This window comes from Plodia interpunctella, chromosome 1 (assembly GCF_027563975.2).
Source record: "Plodia interpunctella isolate USDA-ARS_2022_Savannah chromosome 1, ilPloInte3.2, whole genome shotgun sequence".
Lineage (NCBI taxonomy): Eukaryota > Metazoa > Arthropoda > Insecta > Lepidoptera > Pyralidae > Plodia > Plodia interpunctella.
This window is the reverse complement of record NC_071294.1, coordinates 1,131,671-1,144,428: the sequence shown is the minus strand read 5'-3', so window position 1 is coordinate 1,144,428 and position 12,758 is coordinate 1,131,671. Positions and strand designations below refer to the sequence as shown.

At 36.3% G+C, this 12,758-nt stretch overlaps 1 protein-coding gene across 9 annotated transcripts in view; it reads left to right on the top strand.

Annotated features, from left to right (window-relative positions):
* Zir (Zizimin-related) overlaps positions 1-12,758 on the top strand; it is a 37,669-nt gene that overhangs the window by 6,470 nt on the left and 18,441 nt on the right. For all 9 annotated transcript variants that reach the window (XM_053745728.2, XM_064436981.1, XM_064436990.1 and 6 more), the window contains 13 exons: positions 317-494; positions 1,572-1,753; positions 2,058-2,238; positions 2,831-2,985; positions 3,918-4,036; positions 4,754-4,907; positions 5,545-5,733; positions 6,350-6,453; positions 6,981-7,149; positions 7,809-7,941; positions 10,675-10,774; positions 11,030-11,179; positions 12,176-12,353. In XM_053745728.2, the coding sequence (XP_053601703.1) occupies positions 317-494; positions 1,572-1,753; positions 2,058-2,238; positions 2,831-2,985; positions 3,918-4,036; positions 4,754-4,907; positions 5,545-5,733; positions 6,350-6,453; positions 6,981-7,149; positions 7,809-7,941; positions 10,675-10,774; positions 11,030-11,179; positions 12,176-12,353 (1,992 nt within the window). The remainder of the gene's footprint in view (positions 1-316; positions 495-1,571; positions 1,754-2,057; positions 2,239-2,830; positions 2,986-3,917; positions 4,037-4,753; positions 4,908-5,544; positions 5,734-6,349; positions 6,454-6,980; positions 7,150-7,808; positions 7,942-10,674; positions 10,775-11,029; positions 11,180-12,175; positions 12,354-12,758) is intronic.

Below are 12,758 nucleotides of genomic sequence, written 5' to 3'. Positions count from 1 at the left end.
CAAACTTTTACCCCTCATTATAGTCATTTGGGGGATTGATTATTGAAAAAAAAAGTAGCCTATGTTTGAACGGGGTTGTTTAACTGTATGAATACCAAATTTTATCAAAATCAGCGGCTTAGCTGTGAAAACGGAACAGACAGACTCTCGCATTTATAATATTAGTATGGAAGTATGGTTTGTACGGTCGACTCCAAAAGTCCGTCTATAATTTATCAACCTTATTCCCTAGGAATAACAGCAGCTGACCATATATAGATACGTAAAAAACGTAAACTGAACGTTTTTATCCAATAAAAACTTAATTTATCGACAGAATCGCGAGAAAGTCCGCGCAAGCGCACAAGCCGCTTGCACTCGGCTGGGCAAGTACCGGATGCCGCTGGCCTGGACCTGCGTCTCCTTGTTGAACATACTGAGCGGCAGCCACGGCATAGAACGGGACCCAAGCGACAAGGATTTGTGTGTCTCCGCGGCCGATACCAACAGTTTAGGTGAACATAATTCAGAATTAATCCATCTGGACCTGACCGGGGACAGAATCCGGGACCTCCTGCGTCTAAATCGTGTTTATTGTTATATATTCTTGCCACTTGTAACTTCTTCTTGTAAGATTCTTGCCACTGAACCGAGAGGTCTCGGGTTCGATCCCCGGTCGGGTCATGATGGAAAATGATCTTTTTCTGATTGGCCCGGGTCTTGGATGTTTATCTATATATGTATTATATTATATAAAATATAATATCGTTGAGTTAGTATCCCATAACACAAATCTCGAACTTACTTTGGGGCTAGCTCAATTTGTGTGATTTGTCCTAGTATATTTATTTATTTATTTATATATATGTTGATGAAGATGAAAAAATTGTCAAATCGAACGGGAACTTTCAAAGTTATGTTAAAAGCATGTGTGGCAAATCCATTTAAGTTGAAGTTTATTCAAAAATAGACGTTAACTTTTTACGTCATGTTCCACAGCGCGGCTGTTTTTTTTTAGTCGAAATTTTGTAAAATGGGTGACTTGCACCTTGGGTCAAATTTGACGTCGATTTTGACCGGCGCGCCGCTGACGTTTAGACAAAACGGCGTATTTTGCGTTTTTCTGCGCACGTTGAAGTCAACGGTGCAACCCGATAACGTATATTTGTTTTTAAATATATGTGTGTGAATTTAAAACCAAAGAATATCCTAAATTTTTTTTGGAACCAAATAATTTATTAATATCACTGTGTTCGCAAAATGAATTTAAGTTATACAATACGTCCCACAACAAGCTTCGTTAAAAAGATCAATAAATATGAATAAATAAAATCAATAAACACATACCCATCACACATCAATAAGTCCACCCCGTATCGTACCAGGTGAAAAGGTACCCATTATGCCAGAGGTTCCCCTTTGGATTGCTATAAAAATCCTTTGAGCCAAATACGACACTGAGCGGATGTTCTTAGTCGACTCAACAATACGACGGCCCAACTCCCCAATGAAAGTTTTGGCTTCATTACCCCAGGCACCCGTGGTCTCAAATGCAACCGGCACTCCTCTATTTATATCTATCGTCTCCACAGATCGTAAAGCCTCGTCGTCAAGTTTGGAGCAGTTGCGCCGTCGCGCGAACGAAGTCGGCGGCTCTCTCACCCGCAAGGGCTCCGTGGAGCGGAGACAGCCCGCTGTGTCCGCGGAGGACATCGCCAACCAGCTGGACAACTTCAAACCTATCGTCATAACTGTCACCAGCTTCTTCAAGCAGGTAATATCATCTCTCTATATGACATTACATTTTTGCGTATTCCAGATTTCATTCGAGGCTGTGACGCCGCGAGCCCTTGGTTTGCGTAAGAAATTTACCTTAAAATTTGAAGATTCAGCTCCGATTTCATCAAACCTCTTTAGAAATGCTATTGTTGTCTATTAGCTCCCTAAACCTTTTCTTTTTTCAAGATCGTCCTCATTACCGCCAGCCATTGTACTATCCCCACTGCTGGGGCACTGGTCTTCCTTATGGACGGATAAAGTATGAGCGAACCTATATCAAAAGTATATCAATTTCCCAGGAAACAGACAAACTACGCGACGAAGACTTATACAAGTTTCTAGCGGAGATAAAGCGTCCCAGTTCAGCGCCCAAGAAGCTCAAATGCATCCCAGGCGTGTTCAAGATAGAAGTGTGCCCCTGTCCCGAGGAGATCAAGAACGGCTTGACACCGGAGTTGGCTAAATTGAACCCCTATGGAGGTAAAAATGTGGTACAAATAAATAAATATATTAGGACAAAACACACAGATTGAGCTAGCCCCAAAGTAAGTTCGACACTTGTGTTACGGGATACTAACTCAACGATACTATATTTTATAACAAATACATATATAGATAAATATCCAAGAGCCGGGCCAATCAGAAAAAGATCATTTTCCATCGTGACCCGACCTCGGTGGCGCATTGGTAAAGTGCTTGCCTGTGAACCGAGAGGTACTGGGTTCGATCCCCGGTCGGATCATGACTACCTGCTACTAGATGGCGACAAGTAGTCGTAAAAGTCATGTCAGATGCCTTTAGGCGACTTGTTTAGAATCTGACACCAGTGTTAGCAATGACACACTAGATATATTACTGTGATAGAGTATAAATTGTTATTTTTGATAAAATCATCGTAATAAATATTAATTATTATTTGACCCCAGAGAATTGAAAATCTGTAAGCTGTTTAAAAAATGAATTTTATTTAAATAAACTGAACTAAACGATCACAAGCTAAATGACGATGACGATGATTTATTATTTTCTCGGTTTCCGATAATATTAATATAAAAAAATGTGATGGTTGTAGACGACAACGTCCGGCCATGCAAGGAAGTGCTGGCGTTCCCGCCGCAGCCGGCCGCGGCGCCGCACCAGCAGTACCGCAGCCTGCTGTACCTGGCCGTCAGGGAGATCAATCTCACTGCGTACACTTCCCGCACCGGCTCTGCTAGGAATATCACCGTGAGTCACACAGGACAATTCGCTCGATTGAACTTTATTAATTGACTGGGTGAACATATAAAATTAAAAAAAAAAAAGGTAAACAAAAATCCCGCCCGCTCAAGTATCCTTGTGTTGATTGATCTCTTTAATTTGATACCCATGTTTTAGTATTGGAAAAAAAAAATTTTCACCGCGTCCAATGACGTAATGGTTAGTACAGCCGCCATGTTTTTTTAACGTCACCTATCTAAGAACACTCCGGCAGCTAAAACTAATGTAACGATACCTTAATTATGTAAATCCATTCGTAATATGTATACATACATACAAGATACGCGCTAAAAGCAATACCCATCCTTTTCAGTCGGATAAATAAACTCTTGTGAAGGTATTTAAATAATAACACGATAAATCCGCGACGTCACAACACATTTCTGTCACACAAGCTCCATAAAAAACATTGTTTTTGACATTAGAAACAAGTATTTAACAAACTAATTGAAGAATTGTCAAGTTTAACCATAAAAACGGAACTGTCTGTTCCGCTTGATGGGTTATGAGCAAAATAGGAATAAAATAGAGGTTTAGAACAACGCAGTAAATTATTTTATTTTCACAGAGCAAATCTACATACATTATTGGCGACCATTTCTGAGGAGAGAGAGAGAGAGAGAGAAAAAAACTATTTCTTTCTTCTTTACAACTGACAATGTCAGTAACATACAATGAGTATGAAGGTATTATATCTAGTTTAGTTTAAACACTAACACCGCTTTTATGGTTAAACTTGATTACTGACTACTGACAGATTTTCGCATTTATAAATATTTATATGTATTATACTTATACTATATAATATTATTATACTTATATAATATTAAATTCGCATAAAAAATTACATTACAATATTTACTAAACTATCTATCTAATATTCAATAAAATATAATTAGGTGCGAATCCAATTGATGTCCGGGGAGAGCCAGGAAGCCGCGCTGCCGGCCATATTTGGCCGCAGCTCTTGTCCCGAATTCACCACTGAAGCTTATACTACGGTTATATATCACAACAAGTATGTATTTGTATATGTTAATCATAGTTTAACTATCGAGAAATTTCATTATACTGGTGTCTAACGCATAAGCTTCCAAATGCGCATAAGGTAAATAGAGACTAAAATCTTTTGTTCTACGACTTTTGTCTAAACGTAATAAATACAAAAAAAAATACTTTTTTAAATTTTAATGTCGTTTCTATAAAACGTTAACTCTATGTTCGATTCCGCTACATAACGCTACTGTACTGTCTCGCGTTGCTCGGCTATTACATAGAGTTAAGATGTGTAGAATCGTAAATTAGATTGTATTTTTTTATATAAATCACGAAAAGTCGTAGAATAAAAGTTGCTTGTTTTGATGTACCCAAGTAGTCTTTAGGGGGTTTTGCGTTTAATACCAGTGACCCTGTACACTAGAGACCCTAAATAGTCCTCTCCTATATTTTTTTTCGTAAATATCTCCTATGTACAGATATAGTCCAGTTACAGTTTTATTACAATAACTAGCCACTAATGAATGCCTGTACATGGTAAAATTTAATAGCTTGCATTTCGTTTTAGATTAAGTAACTTAAAGGCGCGTGCACACCGAACGCGTATCCCATATACACAGCAAAATTGTATAGAATTCTAACGCACGTGTACACAAATGCTGCACTGGTTTATGGTGTGCGCGGGCCTTAAATGGATCGTCTGAATCAAGCAACAATGAACATAATAATATTTGTACAGGAATCCGTCACTCTACGACGAGGTAAAGCTGAAACTGCCAGCGGACTTGGGTGACCAACACCACTTGCTGTTCACCTTCCTCCACGTGTCGTGCCAACGGAAACCCGTCGCGCCCGAACATGAGAAACATGTCGAAACTATAGTTGGTTACTCGGTAAGTGTTTTTGTTTAAAAATTCTCATTAAATAAAAATCTTCTTGTTCACTTTTCGATCCAATAGATTATATTAGGCAAATCTTGTTACTGAGCTAACCGTGAACTGATTGATATGTCTAAATTAGATTATCCGTATCTTTGTATTTTATATAAAAACGTACGAACCGGCTTCGCTCTGGTAAGACCTTAAAAATGTAACTTATGCTAATTCTGAACGTTTCATGTATCGATGTGCCAAATTTCGTATATCTATTTTTATGCCAATTTGTTATTTTTAAATCCGTGCCGTCGTAAAATGTATGAATACTTGAATGATTGCGCGTACAGTTTTGGGTTTAATAATTATAATTATGGTAATACAAGATTGTATGTAATAGGTACATCATATGTTTCGATAATTTGTCTGGTTTAGATAATCATGTTGTTTTCGATTTAAATTCTTATGCTGTTGCAATAAGGTCGTTATTTGATTGAAGTTTGTATTCAGCTTTAGACAGTAGAAGGATGTACTGTCATGCACAATAGAACATTGCCGCAACCTAGCAAGTAAATAACATTTATATATAAACTTATTAACTGCTTATTTCAAAATATTATGTTGCGTAATCTAAATCCCATTTTTTTTTTGTATACAGTGGCTCCCTCTATGCCGCAACGGCAAACTAACCTGTGGCGAGTTCAACCTGCCGGTGATGCAAGAGGAACCTCCGCCGAACTACTCGTACATATTCCCTGACGTCCTACTACCTGGAACCAGGTGGATAGACAACCATAAACCGATATTTAGCATATGTCTAGATCCTTACACCACTGTGCATCCTTTGGTAAGTATGTTTCACCTAAACACACATTTAAAGCTCAACTCTAACGATCTCTTCCTCTCTCATATTTGAGCGTTTTCCCGGTTGTTTCTTCAGCTATTGAGCTTCGGAACCGAGGGTCCGTTTTCCTACTTCTTTATCTCCGACGCAAAAAGAGGGGTGTTACAAGTTTGACCGCTAAGTGTGTCTGTCTGTCTGTGTACGCGGCACCGTAGCTCATCAACGGTTGAACCGATTTGGATGCGGTTTTATGCATTTGATAGCAAATTTTTATACGGTGTTTCTCAGATATGTCTGATCAAAATCGGTTCAGCCTTTCAAAAGTTGTAGCGAAATGTATATTGAAAGACGCGGGTTTTTTATTTTGTCTAACAAACCGTTCACTTCGTCGGCATCCATAGTTGTCAGACAATAAGACTGAACTCTATTAATGGATTTCTTCCTACAACTTCACAGAACTGTATTTTGCGAGAAAGCCACATAAAACAACATGTATTCGAATGTATCGTTGGCATACCAACGTCACGCCAAAAAGGATTACACAACCTCTGTTAGAATCTGTGACTTTCACTTCCATAACAAACAAAACAATGTACTAAATACTTTTACCTTTTTTCAGGATGGGTATATCGAACGTTTTGCAATGGCGTGCGAGGCGGTGCAAGAGGGGAACATACCCACTAGGATAGGGTTGACAAATATGGAGTCGGAACTTCGAGCAAGGTTATTGTTTTCTCACTTTTGAAATGGCTATTGTACGACTACTTTTACTACATTCGCATTGCACAGTTATATATTAAAACGACAGGTATTAAACGCGCACATACCTTTTTTTTTAATTCCCAGACGTTTGAGACCTTGACAAAGGTCGTTGACCTCGTTTGACAAAGGTCCGTGGTCATTGGACGTCTTGTCGTTTAATATATAATAGTGGTTATTGTATGACTCTGATAGTCTTAGGCCCTCTTGCAGCACGCAGTTTAATCGCGATTTAAATAAAAATAAACTCCGCTTAAGCTTTAACTTCGTTTAGCGTCTTGCACATAACCGATTCAGCTTATTTCTCGATTTAAATAAACGACGAAGTCAGTTTAACTTCGAGAAGTCGCTAAATCGAGTTTATTTATTTTTTATTGATATGCGGGTAGAATATAACCTGCAATAACACATAGCATACTTTATATCCCGAAATTCCCACGGGAGCGAAGCCCCGGGGCGCAGAACTAGTTTTATATAATCTTATTTTTCAGTATATCAGAACTACCGACAGCGAACGTGGAAACTCTCGCTCGCTACCTTCCAGTAGTGCTTGACAAGCTGTTACAGTTGCTAGTGGCGCCCCCAAGCCTCGCGGGACAAATGCTCAACATCGCACAAGATGTCTTCACGTGTTTAGCTCAGATCTTCGCTGATATTGCTGTGAGTTTATCCTTAATTTACTTGTGGGTATTGAAATAGACATATAACTCACAAGAGTGATACGAACAACATCACATTTTTTATGAATTCCTTTTATTTATTCGCGAAAACTAAGAAAATGGTAAGTGAGTTTTGTTTGTTTGTTACCTATTCTCACGCTCTATATACTAAACCAATCTTCTTGCAAAAAATTTGCATACATGTAGTTTTAAGTATTGTGAAGGACATAGGGTACTTTTTATAACTGAAAAATAACTGGTCACGTGGGAAATTAACGCGGGCGACGCCGCGGGCAACATGCTAATGTTATAAATATTAGTTGTAGATTAAAATAAATTGATAATATAATATCGTGACGCATTGAGAACCTCTACCTTTTTTGGAAGACGGTTAGAAATGTTGAGTTCGCCTCTTAAACATTCCGTTAATATTTACCATCATTACCCAAATTAAAATTCAAATCATTTATTCAGAAATTAGACCTTCACAGTCACTTTTTCTCGTCAATTTATATATTTATAGTTATTTCTCACAAGCTACAAACTACTGGCATTTCGGAACGACCACTGCTGAGAAGAAATGCCTAAAGAAACTCATTTGAACAGTGTTGGTCCCTATACAAGCGTGTACTGGTGTCACAAGTTCAAGTAAACTTCCAGGGCATGGCAGAGGGCGCCACCTGCGACCCTCACGGCCGCAGCTCCCTCATCAGCAGCTACATCCAGTTCCAGTGCAGCATCCCGCGCCCTTCTCTCACCGATCAAGACATTGGGCTGCCGCTGCCGCCTGCTGGTAAATGACAATACTCAACGGCCCACAATTGTTATTGTAGCTTGTATCGCGGTTCCTATGGTCACAAATAAAGAAACTGGCACAACACACCCAGAGTCGCAGACAAATATTTGTGATAAGTTCAAATATTAGCTACCGTTGGGGATTGAACCCAGGAACACTTGATAGCGAACGCGCGTGATGCCCGCTAAGCCATGAGTAAGCACGTACTATATTGAGCTTTATATTGACGAGACTATTAATTTCGATTACTATATTGCTGACGACCTCGGTGGCGCAGTGGTAAGGTTCTTGCCACTGAACCGAGAGGTCCCGGGTTCGATCCCCGGTCGGGTCATGATGGAAAATGATCTTTTTCTGATTGGCCCGGGTCTTCTATGTTTATCTATATATGTATTTGTTATAAAATATAGTATCGTTGTGTTAGTATCCCATAACACAAGTTTCGAACTTACTTTGGGGCTAGCTCAATCTGTGTGATTTGTCCTAATATATTTATTTATTTATATTGGCTTCGAACGACATCATATACTTGAGATGAAATCATATATTGCCTAGACTTATTTTTCACTAAAATATCGTATATAGGTAGACATACTTACAGATATATAGAAATTAGTTTTTCTAGACTTATTTTTCACTAAAATATCGTATATAGGTAGACATAGTTACAGATATATAGAAATTAGTTTTTCTAGACTTATTTTTCACTAAAATATCGTATATAGGTAGACATAGTTACAGATATATAGAAATTAGTTTTTCTAGACTTATTTTTCACTAAAATATCGTATATAGGTAGACATACTTACAGATATATAGAAATTAGTTTTTCTAGACTTATTTTTCACTAAAATATCGTATATAGGTAGACATAGTTACAGATATATAGAAATTAGTTTTTCTAGACTTATTTTTCACTAAAATATCGTATATAGGTAGACATAGTTACAGATATATAGAAATTAGTTTTTCTAGACTTATTTTTCACTAAAATATCGTATATAGGTAGACATAGTTACAGATATATAGAAATTAGTTTTTCTAGACTTATTTTTCACTAAAATATCGTATATAGGTAGACATAGTTACAGATATATAGAAATTAGTTTTTCTAGACTTATTTTTCACTAAAATATCGTATATAGGTAGACATACTTACAGATATATAGAAATTAGTTTTTCTAGACTTATTTTTCACTAAAATATCGTATATAGGTAGACATACTTACAGATATATAGAAATTAGTTTTTCTAGACTTATTTTTCACTAAAATATCGTATATAGGTAGACATAGTTACAGATATATAGAAATTAGTTTTTCTAGACTTATTTTTCACTAAAATCGTATATAGGTAGACATAGTTACAGATATATAGAAATTAGTTTTTCTAGACTTATTTTTCACTAAAATATCGTATATAGGTAGACATAGTTACAGATATATAGAAATTAGTTTTTCTAGACTTATTTTTCACTAAAATATCGTATATAGGTAGACATACTTACAGATATATAGAAATTAGTTTTTCTAGACTTATTTTTCACTAAAATATCGTATATAGGTAGACATACTTACAGATATATAGAAATTAGTTTTTCTAGACTTATTTTTCACTAAAATATCGTATATAGGTAGACATACTTACAGATATATAGAAATTAGTTTTTCTAGACTTATTTTTCACTAAAATATCGTATATAGGTAGACATAGTTACAGATATATAGAAATTAGTTTTTCTAGACTTATTTTTCACTAAAATATCGTATATAGGTAGACATAGTTACAGATATATAGAAATTAGTTTTTCTAGACTTATTTTTCACTAAAATATCGTATATAGGTAGACATAGTTACAGATATATAGAAATTAGTTTTTCTAGACTTATTTTTCACTAAAATATCGTATATAGGTAGACATACTTACAGATATATAGAAATTAGTTTTTCTAGACTTATTTTTCACTAAAATATCGTATATAGGTAGACATACTTACAGATATATAGAAATTAGTTTTTCTAGACTTATTTTTCACTAAAATATCGTATATAGGTAGACATAGTTACAGATATATAGAAATTAGTTTTTCTAGACTTATTTTTCACTAAAATATCGTATATAGGTAGACATAGTTACAGATATATAGAAATTAGTTTTTCTAGACTTATTTTTCACTAAAATATCGTATATAGGTAGACATACTTACAGATATATAGAAATTAGTTTTTCTAGACTTATTTTTCACTAAAATATCGTATATAGGTAGACATAGTTACAGATATATAGAAATTAGTTTTTCTAGACTTATTTTTCACTAAAATATCGTATATAGGTAGACATACTTACAGATATATAGAAATTAGTTTTTCTAGACTTATTTTTCACAAAAATTTCGTATATAAGGTAGACATAGTTACAGATATATAGAAATTAGTTTTTCTAGACTTATTTTTCACTAAAATATCGTATATAGGTAGACATAGTTACAGATATATAGAAATTAGTTTTTCTAGACTTATTTTTCACTAAAATATCGTATATAGGTAGACATAGTTGCAGATATATAGAAATTAGTTTTTCTAGACATATTTTTCACTAAAATATCGTATATAGGTAGACATAGTTACAGATATATAGAAATTAGTTGAAATATTAAATGGACTCTTCTAGATTCTGGTACTGGTATCTTTTAAGTTCAAGTTTGATGTAATTGGTGAATGTATCCGCAGTGATGAGCGACGGGTCCTGCAAGATACTGCACGAGGAGCTGGCGCTGCAGTGGGTGGTGGCCAGCGGGGCCACCAGGGACCTGGCCATGCACAACTCTTGGTAAAACCATTAATTAACCCCCCGACGCAAAAGAGGGGTGTTATAAGTTTAACGTGTCTGTCTGTATATCTTTGTGACATAGTGTGCAACCAGGATCGGCTCCCAACAAGGAAACTCGTCAACGGTTTAAAACCCAGACATGATCATTCGTCACGCGTTAAATGAAAATGGAAGCTTATGTCAAAAATTATGTTATCGTAAATAATTTTTTTTTTTATTTCGTAAATAAAATTTATTTTTTTAAATTTTATTCAGGGCACTGTTCGAGCTGATGGTGAAGTCCATGGTGGAGTACCTGTACTGGAGCGGGGCGCACGAGGCCCCCCGGAAGGCGAGGTTTCCCGAACAGTTCACCGACGACCTCACCACTTTAGTGAACAATGTCACCTCCGAGATCATTTCCAGGTGAGTCCAGGTGTAAATCGACATTTACATATTTTTCATTTGACACTGGAAACACACATACACACACATTATTTTAAAAAAAAGGAACATTATAAACATATATCGTGTGACACATGGGAGTACTGGAACGGTGGTCGAATGAGACATTTAAGTTTTGAAGATTCGGCTCCGATTTTGTGACCGGCCTCCTTCACTCTTTGGGAATGCTGTTGTTTCGTATCGTATCCCCAATTGGTAGTTTGAATATCTCTGCTTCTGTAAAAAAAAAAAACATAGTAAACATAACCTTTGTTAATCCTGGACTTATGTCTGTCTAATTTAGATACGACAATAATAAATAATAGTTATTTACATCACTAATATTCGATAAGTAGGTCTTTATTGCCCCCAAATGGGACATGTAGGTGACCAATTAGCGATCTAAGGTACTAATGTAGCTAGAAAAGCCCTAGGGCGGTAAGTGATTTAAAAAAAAAACTTCACTCTTTCAAAAAGTTCACGTTCATCTAACCATCATACTGGCAATAGACATCATACATTCAGCCCAATGACCAAAAAGGTCGCTTCGCTATTCAGCCTTGTGTTCGTATGAGTATATAATAGTCATCAATTTTAAATATCGAACGGCGAAGCTCAAATTCGTTCTTGAAAAAAAAATAATCGAAAAATTATGGTTATTTTTAATGAAAAAAGGCGGGAATATAAATCTTTTACTTTAAAATGTTTTATTCTTGTAATAATGCCGTTTTTTTTTTTCTACTTACCTCACAATCGAGATGTGAAGCAGAGTAGTTAGCTCGGGTGTAAGCATCAATTGTACACTCGAACTATAGGCGCACGAGCGCAGCGAGAAATATCTCGGGCTGCAATTGATGCCTTACAGTCCTTGGCTACTAATCTACTATTACCGTCAAGTCTAAACAAAAGTCTAGCTACTACTGGTACGGTAGTAGCACCGTTTTAAACCATAAACTACATATTTTTTTTATAATGTAGATACGGCAAGAACAGTCGTCTAACATCAAGTCTCAACAATAGTTTAGCGTTCTTCCTGTTCGACCTGCTCAGCGTCATGGATCGAGGATATGTCTTTAACCTCATCAGGACCTATTACAAGCATATGTCGGCCAAGATTGCTTCGTTGCCTGATGCTGTGCCGCTTGTGCATTATAAGGTTAGTTTTTATGGTCAATTTGATAGATCGCATTTGACATATGTCAATGTGTATACTGTTAGAACTGTCAAAAATTATCTTGTGTTATTTTTTACTATTATTATAAAGAGGTTAGCGTTTGTGAGTTTGTTGTATGTTCGAGGCGGGTAATATCCGATCCTACCGAACCGATTTCAAAAATTCTTTCACCATTCGAAAGGTACATTATCCAAGATTGCTATTAGCTATATTTTATCTCAAAATTCCCACGGGGGCGAAGCCCCGGGTATCATCTAGCAAAAAGGCTAGCTCAGGGCTATTAGCTCTCTGTCTTATGTTGTATATTTCAACATCTAGTCGAAAAATAAATTGGAAAAATCAAATTAAATTCTAGCAGATCACAGGATGCTAGCAACTTCGAAGTAC